Here is a 22013-nt window from a genome sequence, read left to right as displayed (position 1 = left end):
CAGTAATGTCTGCAAAACACTACAGTAAAAACTACAGTATACTACAGTAATGTCTGCAAAACACTACAGTAAAAACTACAGTATACTACAGTAATGTCTGCAAAACACTACAGTAAAAACTACAGTATACTACAGTAATGTCTGCAAAACACTACAGTAAAAACTACAGTATACTACAGTAATGTCTGCAAAACACTACAGTAAAAACTACAGTATACTACAGTAATGTCTGCAAAACACTACAGTAAAAACTACAGTATACTACAGTAATGTCTGCAAAAACACTATAGTAAATACTACAGTATACTACAGTAATGTCTGCATAAACACTATAGTAAATACTACAGTATACTACAGTAATGTCTGCAAAACACTACAGTAAAAACTACAGTATACTACAGTAATGTCTGCAAAAACACTATAGTAAATACTACAGTATAATACAGTAATGTCTAGCAAAACGCTACTGTAAATACTACAGTATACTAGAGTAATGTCTGCAAAAACACTACAGAAAATACTACAGTATACTACAGACAGATCCACAAAAACACTACAGTAAATACTATAGTATATAAATATAGTAATACTTCTAAAGTATAGGTTTATATCATTTTTTCATGTGGAGTGTCTCAATGTGACAACTTTCCAATGTTCTCTTGCAACTTTCAAAGGCTCACGCACGCACGCACGCACACACGCACGCACACACGCACACACACACACACACACACACACACACACACACACACACACACACACACACACACACACACACACACACACACACACACACACACACACACTGTATAAAATGCTACCTAACCCGTCTCATTCCTATAGTGCCACGGGCCAGAAGAGCCATCAACTCCTCTCAGTCAATCTACCATCGCTTCCCACCAGATGAGGGACTTGTGTAAAGAGAATAAATAATATTGCATCATTTTCTCTGGTCTGTTAATTCTGTCTTTGCTTGTGCCTGAGTGTCTTCCTCAGAAAATGACACTCACCTCACAGTCAAGCCATCCTGCAGTAGTACAGACAGACGTTAGGAGCAAAGGTCAAACCTATCATAATAGTATTTCATGTAGTATTTCCCCCCTAACATCTCTGCAGTCATATTTCTGATTCTCGTCTTAGAGGCCTTGCTTCTGAAGGCATCGTCAGACTCCTGGTATCCTGATTGTGTTCAGAATGTACAGAGACTGTGTCTGTGTTTGTCTCCTCCAGTGTTGCGTTCTCAATGTCGTTCTCAGTAGCACCCTGATCCTCCATTTTTACCTCCTCCTTCTCCTCCCCATCCTCCTCTTTCTCCTCGTCAAACGTCTCCTCCATCTCCACTTTTTCAAGGGCCACCTCGTTCTCGTAACAGAAGGAGTTGGAGCAAGAGACCAGAGACTTCTTCTCGGCCAGGTCCCTGGCACTACACTGGGGTGTGCTGCTCACCTCGTAGGTTTTCTCAAAGCGCGAGTAGTCCACCTTGTAGTAGTTATTCTCCTCGAACAGGACTGGCTCGAAGCGGTGGCCCCAGAGAACCTCGCTGGCCACGTAGGAGCTGCGGCACTGGGTGGTCATGGCCGTGGCTTCCACCATACCTTCCAGGATCACCACCATCTCAAACTGGGACGTTTCCAGCTCCTGTTTGCTCATCTCATACAAGGGGCTGTCCTCGTCGATCTCATGGACAATGGTGATGGGCGACACCAGGAAGACGCGGTCGACGCCGCTGTCGAAGCCCACGTCGATGTCCATCTGGTCCAGGGGGATATACTCGCCTTCGGCCGTGGTTCGCGACCTGAGGAGGTGGGCGCGCACATGGGCCTCCACCAGGTGGCTCTTGCGCAGGTTCCCCACGCGCCACATCAGGCACAGCTTGCTGTCCCGCATGGCCACCGTAGCGTAGTGGCTGAAGATCAGTGTCTCGTTCCTCTTCTTGGGCTTGGCCATCTTAGCCATGACGGCGCCAATGATGAAGGCGTCGATGATGCAGCCGAAGATGCTCTGGAAGACCACCATGAAGACGGCCACGGGACACTCCTCGGTGACGTAGCGGTAGCCGTAGCCAATGGTGGTCTGTGTCTCCACGGAGAAGAGGAAGGCAGCGGTGAAGCTGTTGACGTTAGACACGCACATCTGCGTCTCGTTCTCCAGGTCGCCGTAGGAGAGCGCTACTAGCCAGAAGACGAAGCCGAAGAAGAGCCAGGAGAGGAGGAAGGACAGGCAGAAGATGATCAACATCCAGCGCCAGCGGATGTCCACACAGGTGGTGAACAGGTCGGCAAGGTAACGCTGGCCCTTCTCGCTCATGTTGATGAACTGCACGTTGCAGTGGCCGTCCTTCTGGACGAAGCGGCTCACAGCCGGCTGCTGCGCCGCGTGAACCTTGGCCACCGTGCCGTTGGCGTAGCCGTTGGGCACGGCAGCGATGGCGGCCAGCTTCATGCCGTCTTCCTCGGAGGAGACAATGCTGTAGCGGTGGCTTCGCACGCTCCCCATGGCTTCCCCCTGGGAGGAGGAGCAGCTGGGCCCAACCGCTGCTTCTGCTCTGGAAAACAGTCTGAGTTTTTGGTAGAAGCGTTGGAGAAACAGTTTTGAACGCTCGCGGGGACCCACTAAGAGAGGAAATGTGGAGTTTAGGACTTTTGGGTCCTAGGGAGTCGGATGGGGAAAAGCTGCCCCTGCTGCTGTTGCACCTGGGCTTCTCCAGAGGAGAGCCGTGCTGGCGAGGGGCCTGCTCAGTCCTCCTCTCTTATGGGTGTCTCGGACCTCATCAGTGAAGTGGGCTGTGGAAAGGACAAGCAAAAAGAAAAGTCTGGGTTAAGACTAATCGGTGGAACCACAAGGAAAGATCAGCGGCGTTCAACCTGTTGTCTAAATGATGCATTCAACACTCAAATGTGCCAGCGCCACAACCTGACCATTCACACGGAAGCAAATACATTCTACTGTACATTGTAGAATATTTAAGTAAATGTTGGGCTCTGGGATTGTAGACATGACAGACATGTTTTATTCCAGTTCTGTGTCAGCTGACAAGATAACAGATCCTCTCAGCTCTGCTTAGTGCTGGTATTAATTAGGCTAGACCAGCCAATTGAAAGTCACATTACAGATCAGGTTCATGTTAATCAAACAAGTCATTGGAGCACAAAGGAACCACTATGTGTATCCATCATAGGAGGTTGGTGGCACCTGAATTGGGGAGGACGGGCTCATGGCAATGACTGGAGCTTAATCGGTGGAATGATATCAAATACATCAAACACATGGTTTCCATGGTTTCCAGGTGTTTGATGCCATTCCATTTGCTCCGTTTCTGACATTATTATAAGCCGTTCTCCTGTGGTGTCCATGTATGTGGGTTTCTGCAAAAAAGATCAGTGATCATACCTTTTCCCAATATCTTTTTACTTGATAGTTTTCCCCCAATTGTTTATTTACATAGTGCTAATGTCCAATGCTTGTCCCCCACTGTAACAGTTAAGTAGACATATTTTAGTCCATATTTTCTGTGGGATCTTTCAATGATCTACTAGGGGAATAGAATAACACCTGTTCAGTTTCTTCTTCTACTCTTAACTCAACAACTTCTACAACGTAGTCATGTAATCAGGTTTAAAGGGCCAGCCTGTAAACAAGCTCTATACAGGACGGTCTCTTTTAAAGCAACCATAACCTTGCAGTGCATGCAACAGAGCAACAAGGACAACTGAACTAGAAAACCCAGTAACTATCGACTGCATCTGTGTGGCCTGAGAGAGCCATTAGAATGCACCACAGGGTATGAATTATTGTCTGCCGGCATACTTCCACCCTAATGCCAAAACAACTAACAGTGATTTGAACCACTGTCACAGAGAGAAGGTCAAGATGTCATTCGGATGAAGTCCCGTGTGAGAGGCAGTCGGTTGCACACTATGGTTATTTTGGTTGGCCCTTGCGGGTTGAGAAGACACATTTGTGTCTCGTTATGAAGTGTGATCTGTCTTGTCCAATGAAACATATTGGATAGTGAATACGTGTCCACACTCAAATTCCCTTGGTGTAAACGCTTGGTATTTAGAGTAGGCTATTACCAATTGATGTACACTAAGTCGGCCTTTTGATTGTAAAAGATAAAAGCTCTAAAGTAGAAGAAATCAGCGTGTATAATTTAATTCATTTTATTATCCCTTGAAAATATTGCACTCTTCACTGAATGTGACTTTGAAAACGCACAGAGGTGCGTTCAAGACAACAGGGAACTCTGGGGAGAAAAACAAGCATCCAACTTGGAATTCCAAGTCGGGAAACTCAAGCATCTTTCTAGAACTCAGACTTTCCGACATGAAGATCACTGACATCATGATTTTTTTTCCCAGAGTTCCCAGTTGTCTTGAAAGCTCCATCTCATCCAAGTCCCTCATCTCTGTTTTACTCATCCAGTGATGTCACTGTCAGGTTGACTAGGAATAGAAACTAGTGTTGATTTGCGTGATGCATTATTGGGAGTTTGGGACTTAATTTGTTCTAACTCCAGGGGAGCTATGCATTTATACTGTTCCCTCCGGAGACTGGGGTTTAGTCCCCAACTCCACCTCCCAAACTATCCCTCCCACCTTTCTGCATCCCCTTTTAATTCCATATACAATACTCTCTTTCAACAACAAAAAAGTAATTCAACAAGTATTTATTTTAAATGGACAAAGTCCTACTTAAAATGTAATGTATCATGATGAATCCATCATGTTTGTGGTGAACACACAAGACAGCTGAAGTCTTGAGATACCACTAGATCAGTGAAACACCTGAAATAAAACTACAAAATAAAAATAACTTGGATCTATTTTTACATCTGCACTTCATGAGGTTATCGGTGAATATTTCATGTAGCGACGTATGACCCATAGGCCAGGCCTACTATCCTGAGAGATATAGAGGCTGGTTCACTGTGAATGAGCTTCCTATGGGACGTCCTAATCTTCTCCAGCTAACTAACTACACCACCACACACCACACATTACAATTACAATTAACAGGCCAAATCAGACCGCAACCACCTCATAATCACTATGCTTCCTTGCTATCTAACAAGTCGTTTGGCCCCACTGACCATCTACCAATACCTGCGTTGTATCACAACACCACTAAATACATTCAAGGCTAAAACAAGCGTAATGATGAAAGGATAAACCAATGGAACGATATCCTGTATACACACTGACATAATATGACAGACCGAGAACATGAACATCAGACACCGGCAGAGACGCTGGCTACAGTATCAAATTGATACTGTCTACCGAGTCCAGAAAGTCAGGGACAACAAATAAGACTGGGCTGGAAATCAACAAACAGCACGCCTCAGTTACGCCCAATCTGTTTCCTGAAATTAAATCTGTCATTGTGAAGTCCATTCATTAGATTCCACATCAACCCTTATCTAACCAGGTCATCAGAGTGTGACTGTATGCACTGGGCTTAGCTGCATCACACAGACTGCAACTGTTTATTTTGCCTGCGTGCAATTAGGACCAGCTGAGACAGATGGAAACTGGTTGCATAAACCTGCGCCTTTAAAAAATATATATTATTGCAAAAAATAGATCAATAATTTCTATCCAATATTCAGCAGCACTGCAGCACCATTCATTATGGAATGACCTGCTACTATGGGATGTCAGGGTTGACAGTTGGCTTTAATTCATTGTTTTGAATCAGGGTTGTCAGAATTAACATTATGATTGAGAGAAATATTTTTCCTAGTCTAACTTTAAATTCGAATCTTAATCAAATAAGTGTAGCCTAATATATTTAGGTAGGCTAGGCCGACTGTCATAATTCATGCATAGGTCTATAACCGCCAATTGAATAATCAAATATAGAAACACACTATAAGAAACAGCGATGAATAAACACTGTTCAATTAATTATATTTATTTATTTATTTTCTGAAGCAATGGGTGTAGGCTACTGGGCATAATCATATCAACCTGGGCTGGCCTACAGGCTCCTTTTTTCTCTGCGTGACAGGTGGAAAGGAAGAAAGTAACGGTTTATGTTTCGTTGTCAAGTCAAAACACTTTCCAACTGATAAGGGAGCATTACCTCGGCTATTCATTGGATATGAGTAGCTTAAATTAAACATACTTGAATCTCGCTGACGCATCGATACCCACACAATTAGTAGCCTATAACCCACAGAATACTTAACTCCTTAATTAACTCTCTGAAGTATATCGAAAAAAGTGCTTGTTGAACACTATACATATGAGACAGCCTCATCAAAGACAGTAAAACTGAAATAAATAACAATATTTTAGCATGAACACTGTCTGGGCCTCTTTGGTTATATTTTAGATGATCACTCTTTGTAGAAATAAAGTAGGGTATGTCCGGTTCAATTTGTAGGCTAACATTATACAGAAGACTCGTTATTCACGGTTGAACCGTTATTCCCACGTAGACTACACCGTTAGAACGAAGTAACGGGACATTGTTTACCTGTTGATCTTTCGAGAGCAAATCAGCGGTAATTTATTCTAATACATCCCATGCATCCAGGTAGGTTTTTGCGTTAATATCCATATTTGGGTTCCACCGTTCATATTTGATATCCGGATAGACATCGTAATTACTGCCATCAACCTCTTCAGCTGAAGAAGATACTTTGCTTTGCACGGGCGGACTTTGAAAACACATGTGCCTATCCCCCGCCCTGTCGTTGTAGTCGACCAATAGAAAGCTACAGCGCTTGTTTGGACTCCAGCATCAAATAGTTCATCATGTTCAAAGCCCATGCGCGCACACGATAATAATAATAATAGACTGATAAAAGGGCTATTAAAAATAATACTACAATTTTGTTATAATAATATACATTATTTAAAAAATATATACTTTATTTTAATCAACCTTACACTAAGTAATCCGTTTATTAGGTCATCTATACTTTTTTGAGTATAGTTGTCTACAGTACAGCACGCACGCAAACACACACACTGAACACAAGGTGGTGATATAGAGGTACTGGCGCAGTCGTCAGTGATAACGAACAGCTCTGTGATTTAACCCCAGTGTAGAATGTGATGCAGGTTGAATTAAACACATGGTTTACAATGGAACTGTAAATATCTTGCATATGACTTCACTACAATGCACAATAATCAATCTTCATCTTTTTGACTTTTCACTAAAGAAACATGGGAGCTATTTTTGTATTTGAATAAAACTTTATGACCATCACATCAGGAAAAAAAGTATATTTATTTTAGATTTGGTGCAGTCTGTCCATCACAACACAGACGTTCCAATGAGGACGACCTTTTGGACGTCAGATGTGACTTCAACAACGTACGCTTTGTTTATTTATTTAATAACAGTTCAATTATTACATTCATAAAGGATATAACAAAGGAGTATAAAATATGATATAAAATAGTTATTTACAATGAAGCTACCCTATTGCACTTACTCAAGTCCTTTCCTGAAGTCCTGTGTGATAATGTACTATATAACGATAATGTAACAATGTAGTTATCTGTCTCTGCTGTTTTGGGATTTTCACAGGGTCATCAGAGCCACGCCTCCTGAACCACCTCCTCACTGACATCAGCCAAGGACCTCCGGAATTTCCTGCTCGATCTCACAAACGGCTGCTGCGATTGGACGATAGACTCTGTGGTCGGCGGTCTCCCCCTGTCACCCTCCTGGGCGCTGACCATGGGTGTCTGCACCCAGGTGGTCTGATGAAAGAGGGCATAGTCTACCTTGTAGTGCCTCCTCCCCACCTGCACCATGTCCTGGAAGCGCTGGCCCCAGCGGATGTCTGCTGGGGTGTAAGACGTGCGTGTCTGGTGCAGGATGCCTGTGGAGTCACCGGTGTAGGTGAAGGACACTACCAGGTCAAAGTCCTCCTCCGTCAGGCTGTCCGGTCCCAGGCTGTAGAGGGGGCTCCCAGGCTCCAGCTTGTGAACGATGCTGGCCGGGGTGGCCAGGATGAGGTGTCTACTCTGGATGTCTAGGTCCTGGTAGGTCACGGAGATCATCCCAGAGGGGTGCTTCGTGGGGCGGACCAGCTGCGCCCGGGCGGTGCCTTCCAGGATGTGGTTCCTGCGGAAGTCGGCGATACGCCACACAAGGCACAGGGCGCCGTTGCGCGCGTTGACCACGGCGGAGCTGCTGAAGCCCACTGTCTGCGCCCTCTTGCTCGCGCACGCCATTTTGGCCACGGTGATGCCGATGACAACTGTGTCGATGAAGCAACTCATCAGGGCCTGGATAGTCACCACCACGATGGCCACCATGCAGTTCTCCGTCATCACCCGGAAGCCGTAGCCGATAGTCGTCTGGGTCGACATGGAGTACAGGAAGGCGGAAGTGAAACTGCGGACGTTCGCCACACACGGAGCCGTGTCATGGTCCTCCAGGTCTTTGTGGACGTAGGCGATCAGGAAGTAGAGGACGCTGAAGAAGAGCCAGGAGAGGATGTAGGAGAGGCAGAAGATGAGGAGCATGACCCTCCAGCGGAGCTCCACCAGCGTGGTGAAGATGTCGGCCAGGAAGAAGCTCCACTGGCCCGGGGACTGGTGGAACACCACGGGGCAGCTACCGTCCTTCAGCATGTAGCGCAGCTTCTTCTCCCCCTCCCCCCGGCCAAGATCTCCTCTGCCCATGGTGTGTGTCGTGATGTGGTGGGTATCAATGATACACTGCTGCTGGTCCATGCCTGGACTTATTTTGTGCCGTGCCTCCCCCTGAAAAATATATATATTTGTGAGGTTAGTGTGATTAGTTAAACAGAAAATAATATATACTGTACACAGTCCTATAGGTAGAAGTACACGTAAAGTAAAGTGCTTTTATTAGGTCAAGTTTAGTCTCTTTTTACAAGGGTTTAGGTTAGGAAAGGATGTTACTGGTGAGAGACCATCTCCATTACAAGCCAGCTTAATGTCATCAGGTTGCTTCTGTGTTTGTTGAAGAGAAGCCTCCATGTTTGAGGAAACAGGCTAGGTCACACCTTGCCTGAGGCTATCAGCACCTGAATGACCGTGACAATGTCATACCCATGCTGTGAAAACACATTATCTTGTTGGCTGATTATTTACGAGAACTGTGATTTGCTAGGGGGAACACAGTAAAAAGCTGTGCAATTACATTTAATGATAGTCCAAATTATATCCACATTCATTCATTTCAATAAATATTTTCCATAATTTTACAGAAATGAAGACAGGATGAGTCAAAATGAAAGGCAAAATCAGATGTCAAATTAACATGCCTTTGTGAAACTTCATGTGCAATATGATTGCTGTAACTAAGACAGCCAAAAGGAGAGAGACTTCTGGGTTTTCCCTTCCTTTGTGTTTGCTTCACTAGTCGTCCAGAAAGTTCCATTCATTTGTCCTAACATGCTATACAACCATAACACATGCATTGCCTACTCCCATTGGCAACAAAAGTTTAACGTCATGTTTAACGTCAAAGTTGTACTTTCCTTCATTGCAGGTTTCTCTAGATGGCCTACTTTGAAAAACTGGAGCCTTCTTCATTGTGCCCTCAAACTTGATCTAGTGACTCTCAATGTAAACATTGAAGAGTTTTCTGGAAAAAAAAACAAGCCTTATACAACCTTTCCTTGTTTAGTTTCACCATGCCATCTTACTGACCTAGTACGGATTCTGTCATACCTCACAGATCAACAGTAACCAAGGAAATAGACCTTAAATCCCTCACCTAGTCCAAGTATTGATCCTTTCACCCTTTGATCTATATCTGGGCCTTATCAGAACACATCTATAAAGATTCAACTAGGATTTAGGCTGGGTGGGGCCTTTGATCTATATCTGGGCCTTATCAGAACACATCTATAAAGATTCAACTAGGATTTAGGCTGGGTGGGGTATTGATCTATATCTGGGCCTTATCAGAACACATCTATAAAGATTCAACTAGGATTTAGGCTGGGTGGGACCTTTGATCTATATCTGGGCATTATCAGAACACATCTATAAAGATTCAACTAGGATTTAGGCTGGGTGGGGTATTGATCTATATCTGGGCCTTATCAGAACACATCTATAAAGATTCAACTAGGATTTAGGCTGGGTGGGGTATTGATCTATATCTGGGCATTATCAGAACACATCTATAAAGATTCAACTAAGATTTAGGCTGGGTGGGGTATTGATCTATATCTGGGCATTATCAGAACACATCTATAAAGATTCAACTAGGATTTAGGCTGGGTGGGGCCTTTGATCTATATCTGGGCCTTATCAGAACACATCTATAAAGATTCAACTAAGATTTAGGCTGGGTGGGGTATTGATCTATATCTGGGCATTATCAGAACACATCTATAAAGATTCAACTAGGATTTAGGCTGGGTGGGGAAAGAGATCATCATTTTTTCTTACCAGGAAAGGACCTCATTTTAATCAGACAGACTTGGCCTGTCTGATTAAAATGTTTTACCCTGCTCTGCCCCAGAACAATGGAAAACAGAGGACAATGTGCATGTCTATTTAAAACACTGCTACAATTTAAGATTACTTGAGGTGGATGACACACTGAGCTGAGAATTTCACTAAAACCTGTGTTTCTTTATCAAGCATCATTATAATATTTACATTGTAGATTTTTTTTGTTTTTACTTACTAAAGTTTTTTACTGACAAGTTACAACTTCAAAACAGCTAACTACGCCTTTCGTTAATTACTCAGCACTTATTCCTTTCTTCACACCTACAGTGTGTTCATCAGACTTTAAATGATTGAGCTAACCTGGTGACTATATTAATGATTAGTCAGCTAACCGGTGCCATTATATCGCAATCAAGGTGCCAATTCATAAAGCAACTGAATATTTAAACACTGTCAGTCTAGAGTCCGTTCCAACTTCTCTTTCCCTGCATTGAGAATAATTCTATTGGGTCATTAACTGTAACCCTGAGCTCTGTGTAGTTATTAAGCTCTTTTGACTTTGAGGATAAATTATTATCCTGCATTTACCACGAATAGCATTCTCCTCTAAATGTTTCCATAAAATTCCATCTTTACAGGGATACAACTAGATTCTGGCAAGTAGATTGTTTTTCTACGTACCCAGGGTCAGATGAACTCGTGGATACCATATTAATGTCTCTGCGTGCACTATGACGTCTCTAGCGCACGCTACCATACCTGCAGACTTCTGGTCATTGCGCTAACGCTAGCTAGCATTGGCTCGCCAAACTACCTCTAACTTTCTTAATACTGCACGCACGGACATAAAAATGGTATCCACCAGTTCATCTGACACTGGGTACGTAGAAATGCGGCTTACTCGAAGGCCTTACGTTCTCCAATAACAATAACCCTTTTATTGCAGGATTTGAGTTTTTCTTGACAGCACAAACAATCTCACCAAACAAACTCACACTAATGCATACAATGACATGTTAAAAGGGATATTTACCCAAATTACAAAATTACATACTGGTATCCTTACCCAGTAAAAAATGCTAATATCAAGACAATTGACTTGATTTGTGCCACAAAAGCTAAGAAGTTAGCATTTGTAAATAGTGGTCAGGTAAACAAAAGCAACGGATTGATTGCTGTCATACTTTGTCCATAGACTGTTTACAGCAAGTGTCAAGCTCAATCCACGATTGTCTGTGGGTTTTCCCTTGTACTTGATTGATGAATTAAGGTCACTGATGAGTATGGAACTCCCCTCACCTGGTTGTTTAGGTTTAAATTGAAAGGAAAAAACACCCCTGGTTTACAGGGTAAGGAAACCAATATGTCATTTTTTCATTTGGCTGAACTATCTCTTTTTTATTTTGTATTTTTATTTCACCTTTATTTAACCAGGTAGGCCAGGTGAGAACACCTTTATTTAACCAGGTAGGCCAGGTGAGAACACCTTTATTTAACCAGGTAGGCTAGTTGAGAACACCTTTATTTAACCAGGTAGGCCAGTGGAGAACACCTTTATTTAACCAGGTAGGCTAGTTGAGAACACCTTTATTTAACCAGGTAGGCTAGTTGAGAACACCTTTATTTAACCAGGTAGGCCAGTGGAGAACACCTTTATTTAACCAGGTAGGCTAGTTGAGAACACCTTTATTTAACCAGGTAGGCTAGTTGAGAACACCTTTATTTAACCAGGTAGGCCAGTTGAGAACACCTTTATTTAACCAGGTAGGCTAGTTGAGAACACCTTTATTTAACCAGGTAGGCTAGTTGAGAACACCTTTATTTAACCAGGTAGGCTAGTTGAGAACACCTTTATTTAACCAGGTAGGCCAGTTGAGAACACCTTTATTTAACCAGGTAGGCTAGTTGAGAACACCTTTATTTAACCAGGTAGGCTAGTTGAGAACACCTTTATTTAACCAGGTAGGCCAGTTGAGAACACCTTTATTTAACCAGGTAGGACAGTTGAGAACACCTTTATTTAACCAGGTAGACTAGTTGAGAACACCTTTATTTAACCAGGTAGGCTAGTTGAGAACACCTTTATTTAACCAGGTAGGCCAGTTGAGAACACCTTTATTTAACCAGGTAGGCTAGTTGAGAACACCTTTATTTAACCAGGTAGGCTAGTTGAGAACACCTTTATTTAACCAGGTAGGCTAGTTGAGAACACCTTTATTTAACCAGGTAGGCCAGTTGAGAACACCTTTATTTAACCAGGTAGGACAGTTGAGAACACCTTTATTTAACCAGGTAGGACAGTTGAGAACACCTTTATTTAACCAGGTAGGACAGTTGAGAACACCTTTATTTAACCAGGTAGGCTAGTTGAGAACACCTTTATTTAACCAGGGAGGCTAGTTGAGAACACCTTTATTTAACCAGGTAGGCTAGTTGAGAACACCTTTATTTAACCAGGTAGGCTAGTTGAGAACACCTTTATTTAACCAGGTAGGCTAGTTGAGAACACCTTTATTTAACCAGGTAGGACAGTTGAGAACACCTTTATTTAACCAGGTAGGCTAGTTGAGAACACCTTTATTTAACCAGGTAGGCTAGTTGAGAACACCTTTATTTAACCAGGTAGGCCAGTTGAGAACACCTTTATTTAACCAGGTAGGACAGTTGAGAACACCTTTATTTAACCAGGTAGGCTAGTTGAGAACACCTTTATTTAACCAGGTAGGCCAGTTGAGAACACCTTTATTTAACCAGGTAGGACAGTTGAGAACACCTTTATTTAACCAGGTAGGACAGTTGAGAACACCTTTATTTAAGTTTGCAGGTCAACTGTGACCTGGCCAAGATAAAGCAAAGCAGTGTGACACAAACAACAACACAGAGTTACACATGGAATAAACAAGCATACAGTCAATAATACAATAGAGAAAAAAAGTCTGTATACAGCATGCGCAAATGAGGTAAGATAAGGGAGGTAAGGCCATAGTGGCGAAATAATTACAATTTAGCAATTTAACACTGGAGTGATAGATGTGCAGAATATGAATGTGCAAGTAGAGATACCGGGGTGCAAAGGAGAAAATAAATAAATAACAGTATGGGGATGAGGTAGTTGGATGGGCTATTTACAGATGGGCTATTTACAGATGCAGTGATCTGTGAGCTGCTCTGACAGCTGGTGCTTAAATTTAGTGAGGGAGATATGGGTCACCAGCTTCAGTGATTTTTGCAATTCGTTCCAGTCATTAGCAGCAGAGAAATGGAAGGAAAGGCAGCCAAAGGAGGAATTGGCTTTGGGGATGACCAGTGAAATATACCTGCTGGAGCGCGTGCTACGGGTGGGTGCTGCTATGGTGACCAGTGAGCAGAGATATGACGTTTAGTTCTGATTATTGCATATGAACAGCACTCAAAAGTATGACTTCTAAATATTTAAGATAATTGTTGATATTCGAATTGTAGATGTATGACCATGCTTCCATGTCCTTTAATTGCATTATAGTTACAATGCTGTCCTTTATAGGTAGACTCATCGATATGATGGTGATGCAGAAAGTAAACAATTTATTGGGTACATTACCACAACAACTAACAGGGTGACGCATGAGGCTCAACTTCTCTGCTGTTTTGGTCCCGTGGCTACCACCCAGTGAACAGCATGAAGAGAACCCCTGAACATACTGATACTGTGTTTGACTGTGTGAGAGCAAAGTCTACCTTTAAACATGTGTAATAAAATATATTTTAAAAAGTGTTTCATCTAGTGGATTTATGACTTTATTGAGTCTGAACACTTATGCTTATCTCTGGTTTATAATCATTAATGGCAGTGATGTAAAGTACTTACATTGCCTTCTGAAATTATTCAGACCTCTTGAATTCTTCCACATTTTGTCACTTTACATAAAATTGTTCCCCCCCTCATCTACACACATAAACACCCCATAATGACAAAGCAAAAACAGGTTTTTAGATTTTTTTTGTGCACATTTTTTACAAATAAAAAACGAGAAATATCACATTTACATAAGTATTCAGAACCTTTACTCAGTACTTTCTGAAGCACCTTTGGCAGAAATTACAGCCTCGAGTCTTCAAGCTTGGCACACCTGTATTTGGGGAGTTTCTCCCATTCTTCTCTGCAGAATCTCTCAACCTCTGTCAGGTTGGATGGGGAGTGTCGCTGCACAGCTATTTTCAGGTCTCTACGGAGATGTTAGATCGGGTTCAAGTCAGGGCTCTGGCTAGGCCACTCAAGAACATTCAGAGACCTGTCCTGAAGCCATTCCTGCGTTGTCTTGGCTGTGTGCTTAGGGTCGTTGTCCTGTTGGAAGGTGAACCGTCACCCCAGTCTGAGGTCCTGAGCGCTCTGGAGCAGGTTTTCATCAAGGATCTCTCTGTACTTTGCTCTGTTCATCTTTCCGTTGATCCTGAATAGTCTCCCAGTCCCTGGTGCTGAAAAACATCCCACAGCATGATGCTGCCACCACCATGCTTCACTGTAGCGATGGTGCCAGGTTTCCTCCAGACGTGACGCTTGGCGATTAGGCCAAAGAGGTCAATCTTGGTTTCATCAGACCAGAGAATTTTGTTTCTCATGGTCAGAGTCCTTTAGGTTCCTTTTGGCAAACTCCAAGTGGGCTATCATGTGCCCTTTACTGAGGAGTGGCTTCTGTCTGGCCACTACCATAAAAGCCTGATTGGAGTGCTGTAGAGATGGTTGTCATTCTGGAAGGTTCTCCCGTCTCCACAGAGGAACTCTGGAGCTCTGTCAGAGTGACCATCAGGATCTTGGTCACCTCCCTGACCAAGGCCCTTCTCCCCCGATTGCTCAGTTTGGCCAGGTGTCCAGCTCTAGGAAGAGTCTTGGTGGTTCCAAACTTCTTCCATTTAAGAATGATGGAGGCCACTGTGTTCTTGGGTACCCTTCCCCATATCTGTGCCTCGACACAATCCTGTTTCAGAGCTCTATGAACAATTCCTTCAACCTCATGTCTTGGTTTTTGCTATTTTTTTTTAATTTTATTTTTTTTATTTCACCTTTATTTAACCAGGTAGGCTAGTTGAGAACAAGTTCTCATTTACAACTGCGACCTGGCCAAGATAAAACATAGCAGTGTGAACAGACAACAACACAGAGTTACACATGGAGTAAACAATAAACAAGTCAATAACACAGTAGAAAAAGAGTCTATATACATTGTGTGGAAAAGCATGAGGAGGTAGGTGAATAATTACAATTTAGCAGATTAACACTGGAGTGAAATGATCAAATGGTCATGTGCAGGTAGAGATACTGGTGTGCAAAAGAGCAGAAAACTAAATAAATAAAAACAGTATGGGGATGAGGTAGGTAAATTGGGTGGGCTATTTACCGATGGACTACGTACAGCTGCAGCGATCGGTTAGCTGCTCAGATAGCAGATGTTTAAAGTTGGTGAGGGAGATAAAAGTCTCCAACTTCAGCGATTTTTGCAATTCGTTCCAGTCACATGCAGCAGAGAACTGGAAGGAAAGGCAGCCAAATGAGGTGTTGGCTTTAGGGATGGTCAGTGAGATACACCTGCTGGAGCGCGTGCTACGGGTAGGTGTTGCCATCGTGACCAGTGAACTGAGATAAGGCAGAGCTTTACCTAGCATGGACTTGTAGATGACCTGTAGCCAGTGGGTCTGGCGACGAATATGACATGCACTGTCAACTGTGGGACCTTATATAGACAGGTGTGTGCCTTTCCAAATCATGTCCAGTCAGTTGAATTTACCACAGATGGTCTCCAATCAAGTTGTAGAAACATCTCAAGGATGATCAATGGAAACAGGATGCATCTGAGCTCAATTTCGAGTCTCATAACAAAGGGTCTGAATACTTACTGTATGTAAATAAGGTATTTCTGTTTTTTATTTTTATTTCTAAAAACCTGTTTTTGCTTTGTTATTATGGGGCATTGTGTGTAGATTGATGAGAAAAAAAACTATTTAATCAATTTTAGAATAAGGCTGTAACGTAACAAAATGTGGAAAAAGTCAAGGGGTCTGAATACTTTCCGAATGCACTGTAAGTAAAAATAGTTTAAGGTACTACTCTGTACTTTACTACTTAAATTTTTGACAACTTTTAATTTGACGTCATTACATTCCTAAAAAAAATAATACATTTTTACTCCATATATTTTCCCTGACACACAAAAGTACTTGTGCCGTCTAGTTTGCTTAAAGGAAAACTCCAAACAAAAACTATGTTTTGGTATTTCAGCAGTAAAGTTTTCAAGATATGTATCTTTCAAAATACAGAAATCCTCCCGTATGATGCATTTTGCATCAAATGATGCTGCATTTCACATCACACGATGCATTATACTTTTACTTTTGATACTTAAATATATTTAAAACCAAATACTTTTACTCAAGTAGTATTTTACTGGGTGACTCTCACTTTTACATGAGTCATTTTCTATTAAGGTATCTTTCCTTTCACTCAAGTGTGTCAATGGGAGACTTTTCCACCACTGATTAATGGCATCACAAAAAAACTATTTTACAGCTCCTGTTTTACAACTGTGTATTAATTTCCAAGAAATATCACCTTTGGAAAGATCTTCAGGTTCCAATAGCCTACAGTCGTGGCCAAAAGTTTTGAGAATGACACAAATATGAATTTTCACAAAGTCTGCTGCCTCAGTTTGTATGATGGCAATTTGCATATACTCCAGAATGTTATGAAGGGTGATCAGATCAATTGAAATTAATTGCAAAGTCCCTCTTTGCCATGCAAATGAACTGAATCCCCCCCCCAAAAAATTCCCACTGCATTTCAGCCCTGCCACAAAAGGACCAGCTGACATCATGTCAGTGATTCTCTCGTTAACACAGGTGTGAGTGTTGACCAGGACAAGCCTGGAGATCACTCTGTCATGTTTACGGAGTTCGAATAACAGACTGGAAGCTTCAAAAGGAGGGTGGTGCTTGGAATCATTGTTCTTCCTCCGTCAAACACGGTTACATGCAAGGAAACACGTTCCGTCATCATTGCTTTGCACAAAAAGGGCTTCACAGGCAAGGATATTGCTGCCAGTAAGATAGCACCTAAATCAACCATTTATCGGATCCTCAAGAATTTCAAGGAGAGCGGCTCAATTGTTGTGAAGAAGGCTTCAGGGCACCCAAGAAAGTACAGCAAGCGCCAGGACCGTCTCCTAAAGTTGATTCAGCTGCGGGATCGGGGCACCACCAGTACAGAGCTCGCTCAGGAATGGCAGCAGGCAGGTGTGAGTGCATCTGCATGCACAGTGAGGTGAAGACCTTTGGAGGATGGCCTGGTGTCAAGAAGGGCGGCAAAGAAGCCTCTTCTCTCCGGGAAAAACATCAGGGACAGACTGATATTCTGCAAAGGGTACAAGGATTGGACTGCTGAGGACTGGGGCAAAGTCGTTTTCTCTGATGAATCCCCTTTCCGATTGTTTGTGGCATCCGGAAAAAAGCTTGTCCGGAGAAGACAAGGTGAGTACTACCATCAGTCCTGTGTCATGCCAACAGTAAAGCATCCTGAGACCATTCATGTGTGGGGTTGCTTCTCAGCCAAGGGAGTGGACTCACTCACAATTTTGCCTAAGATCACAGCCATGAATAAAGAATGGTACCAACACATCCTCCAAAAGCAACTTCTCTCAACCATCCAGGAACAGGTTGGTGACGAACAACGCCTTTTCCAGCATGATGGAGCACCTTGCCATAAGGCAAAAGTTATAACTAAGTGGCTCGGGGAACAAAACATTGATGTTTTGGGTCCATGGCCAGGAAACGCCCCAGACTTTAATCCCATTGAGAACTTGTGGTCAATCCTCAAGAGGCGGGTGGACAAACAAAACCCCACAAATTCTGACAAACTCCAAGCATGGATTATGCAAGAATGGGCTGCCATCAGTCGGAATGTGGCCCAGAAGTTAATTGACAGCATGCCAGGGCGGATTGCAGAGGTCTTGAAAAAGAAGGGTCAACACTGCAAATATTGACTCTTTGCATCAACTTCATGTAATTGTCAATAAAAGCCGTTGACACTTATGAAATGCTTGTAATTATACTTCAGTATTCCACAGTACAAAAAGTACAAACAAATGTAAAGACACTGAAGCAGCAAACTTTGTGAAAATTAATATTTGTTTCATTCTCAAAGCTTTTGGCCACGACTGAATTTACAAACAAAACTTACTGTCCCACTTTATTTGGACAGTCCAGATTTTCCATCTGTAGATGCTCGACAGATGGTCATACTATCAACAAACTCTGTTGATTATCAATTGCTTGCTAAGGTTACGGTTACGGTTAGAATAAGCGTTAGGGTGAGGGTTAAGTTTAGGGTTAGGATAAGGGTTAGGGTGAGGGTTAAGTTTAGGGTTAGGATAAGGGTTAAGTTTAGGGTTAGGATAAGGGTTCAGGTAAGGGTTAGAGCTAGGGTTATGGTTGTAGATAGATGAAATATTACTGATAGTCTACAGAGCATCTACAGATGGAGTATCCAACTAAAGTGGAACCACATTTATTTGTAGTAGTAAAGTAGTGATTCAGAAATGTTTAATTAAATTGAAACATTAGACTTTTGTTGTATAATAAGCCGAGTATAAAGAAGATATGAATGTTTAATTGAACTAGTGTATGAATAATGTTTCTGGTATGTTTAGATTAACCTGTAACAAACGCTCCACTGACACATTTTTTACACACATTGGATGTGTGGGTGAAAGACAAGAAGATATCCTGTTTACACAAACACAGCTGTGCCTGCCACACACACAGCATTGCAAAATGTGTCCACATAAAAGCTCTCCACAATAAGCCCAGAAAGAAACCAAAAATCACTTGGATACAACACTGCCTATATAAAAAAAGTCACACCTTATCTAATTTCTGTTACTTAATGATAAGACACTTACTTCAGTGGTAGGTGTGTGTTTGAGACGTGAGGTTGTTGTCACTGAAACACAACACAGACAAACAGGTAAATCCGGGCTGCTAAGAGTTGTTACGGTCAGTCTCTCACTTATAACCTATTTACAGGTGAGTGTGACCCTCTGAGGGCAGGACTGGCCCAGAGGCAAAGTCCCATGTCATTGAGTCTGATGATATTGGGCCAATCACACCACCCCTGAGAAAAACCCTATTGTGTCGATCCATAAGATTTTATGACAGGTGTAATATATTTACAGACAAATTAAAGATTACTGGCTAGATGTCAATGCTGTTTCGATTTTCAATATGGAAGAAGGTTTTGTTGAAACACGTTTTTATTGCAGTTGGCATAGGGCCAGGAGGTTTTCCTCACCATAAGTGACCTGAGCAGGAAAAGGTCATTTGGTAAATGAAAACTCCTGCGTGGGGACATCCCATGTTCCTGTTTTTACTTCTTGGGATGTTTTAGAGAATTTATCCTGTTATGATGTGGGGGTTAGTTTAGTGTTAGCACACCGTTAGGCAACACACTACCAGGATACACTTCTACACCCCATCCCCATGGCAGCACCAACCTGGTCAAAGGCTCTGCCAGGAAGCCTTGATAAGCACAACAGGTGGTAGCGATCAGGATTGCTTGGCAATATGTGAACAGATGTCTCTGGTGCAAAGGTCCAGAACGGCAGGCAGTCTCAGGGTAGAGGCAAGCAGGGGTCACACAGAGGTCACACAGAGGTCACACAGAGGTGTGGCAAGTTATAGAACGGCAGGCAGGCTCAGGGTCAGGGTCAGGGTCAGGGCAGAACGGTCAAAACCGGGAAGGACTAGAAAACAGGAGCAAGAATAGACAGAAGCAGGGGAACAAACGCTGGTAGGTTTCACGAAACAAAACGAACTGGCAACAAACAAACAGAGAACGCAGGTATAAATACACAGGGATAGGGAATAATGGGGAAGATGGGCGACACCTGGAGGGGGTGGAGACAAGCACACAGACAGGTGAAACAACAGATCAGGGTGTGACACACATGTTTACTTCTCACATTTACGCAAACATCCAATCACATTATAGACCATGTAGCTAGGCCTAAGACCCCTAGACATAATGAGTCAGGTTACATGTAGCTAGGACCCCTAGACATAATGAGTCAGGTTACAGACCATGTAGCTAGGGCCCCTAGACATAATGAGTCAGGTTACAGACCATGTAGCTAGGACCCCTAGACACAATGAGTCAGCTTACAGACCATGCAGCTAGGACCCCTAGACATAATGAGTACAGCAAACCCAGTAGACTAGTTATTGGTTTCGTAATACCTCCACTTTATATTCTCATTATTCATTAGTCAGCTAGTTAACCTTTGCCCTATGCAACTGGGAGACTGTGCTCTTGGTCATTAGTTTAACGTTTTATTGGTTTTATGTAGACATGGTATTCACCACCCAATAAAATCCTTACTTGCAGATTCCTTCTCAACAATGCAACAATAAGAAATAATACAAGATAAGACATTTTTGCTTAAGTATAATACAGGAAGGCACAATGTATATTACAATATTTACAGATGTTTTGGGGAGGGGGGATTGGGGTCAAGTGTTTAAATGATTCAGTACTTGGTGATAATTATAAGCAGTAGTTGTGATGTGTGTGTAGTGTGTGTGAGTGAGTGCATATGTGCTAAGGTGTGGACAGTCAGTGCAAGTGCTCCGTGTTCAGCAGTCTGAAGGCTTGTAGAAAGAAACTCGTGGCTGGGGTCCTTGATGATACTGCGGGCCTTCAACAGACACCGTGTGGAGTAGATGTCCTGGATGGTGCTGCGGGCCTTCCACAGACACCGTGTGGAGTAGATGTCCTGGATGGTGCTGCGGGCCTTCCACAGACACCGTGTGGAGTAGATGTCCTGGATGGTGCTGAGGGCCTTCCACAGACACTGTGTGGAGTAGATGTCCTGGAAGGTGCTGTGTGCCTTCCACAGACACCGTGTGGAGTAGATGTCCTGGATGGTGCTGCGGGCCTTCCACAGACACCGTGTGGAGTAGATGTCCTGGATGGTGCTGTGGGCTTTCCACAGACACCGTGTGGAGTAGATGTCCTGGATGGTGCTGTGGGCTTTCCACAGACACCGTGTGGAGTAGATGTCCTGGATGGTACTGCGGGCCTTCCACAGACACCGTGTGGAGTAGATGTCCTGGATGGGTGGGAGCACGGTTCCATTGATGGCACCATTAGCGCAACAATAAGGGATTCCTTTGTCTCCAGTGTTCCCAATTAGGGCCTAATAAATAGTTGTTAAGATAAGGAAGAAAGAACACAACAGAGCCACAGAGCAGCATTAACACTTCACATGCTTTCAAAGGGTCCATAACAAAACACTAAGCAATTACTACAGAGACCATAATAACAGCAGCACTAATAGACCCTGGTCATCCAAAGAAGTGTTTCCTAAAATAGATAGCTAGCACCATTATTCTGCTTCCTTGTTAAGTCAACACCTTGCACAGCATATTGGTTTTCCTAGCTGAGAGAAGAAAGATAACAGTTATAGATATTCTTAGTGATAGTTCTGCAGGTGAGTGAAGAAAGATAACAGTAATGGATATTCTTACTGATAGTTCTGCAGGTGAGTGAAGAAAGATAACAGTTATGGATATTCTTACTGATAG

At 42.8% G+C, this 22013-nt stretch overlaps 2 protein-coding genes across 2 annotated transcripts; both read right to left on the bottom strand.

Moving 5' to 3' along the window:
* Positions 1 to 494: 494 nt before the first annotated feature.
* Positions 495 to 6654, bottom strand: LOC110487154 (inward rectifier potassium channel 2-like). The gene is made up of 2 exons (XM_021559075.2): positions 6484 to 6654; positions 495 to 2783 (listed from the first exon to the last, which is right to left on the bottom strand). The coding sequence occupies exon 2, from the start codon at positions 2494 to 2496 to the stop codon at positions 1117 to 1119; it is 1380 nt and encodes a 459-aa protein (XP_021414750.2). The 5' UTR covers positions 2497 to 2783; positions 6484 to 6654; the 3' UTR covers positions 495 to 1116.
* Positions 6655 to 7226: 572 nt separating this feature from the next.
* Positions 7227 to 19460, bottom strand: LOC110487433 (inward rectifier potassium channel 16). Its single transcript, XM_021559369.2, has 2 exons — positions 19334 to 19460; positions 7227 to 8735 (listed from the first exon to the last, which is right to left on the bottom strand). The coding sequence occupies exon 2, from the start codon at positions 8703 to 8705 to the stop codon at positions 7554 to 7556; it is 1152 nt and encodes a 383-aa protein (XP_021415044.2). The 5' UTR covers positions 8706 to 8735; positions 19334 to 19460; the 3' UTR covers positions 7227 to 7553.
* Positions 19461 to 22013: the final 2553 nt, after the last annotated feature.

The sequence above is a fragment of the Oncorhynchus mykiss genome, chromosome 13, assembly GCF_013265735.2.
Source record: "Oncorhynchus mykiss isolate Arlee chromosome 13, USDA_OmykA_1.1, whole genome shotgun sequence".
NCBI classification, from domain to species: domain Eukaryota; kingdom Metazoa; phylum Chordata; class Actinopteri; order Salmoniformes; family Salmonidae; genus Oncorhynchus; species Oncorhynchus mykiss.
The sequence above is the reverse complement of the archived record's forward strand: the minus strand, read 5'-3'. Positions and strand labels throughout refer to the sequence as shown.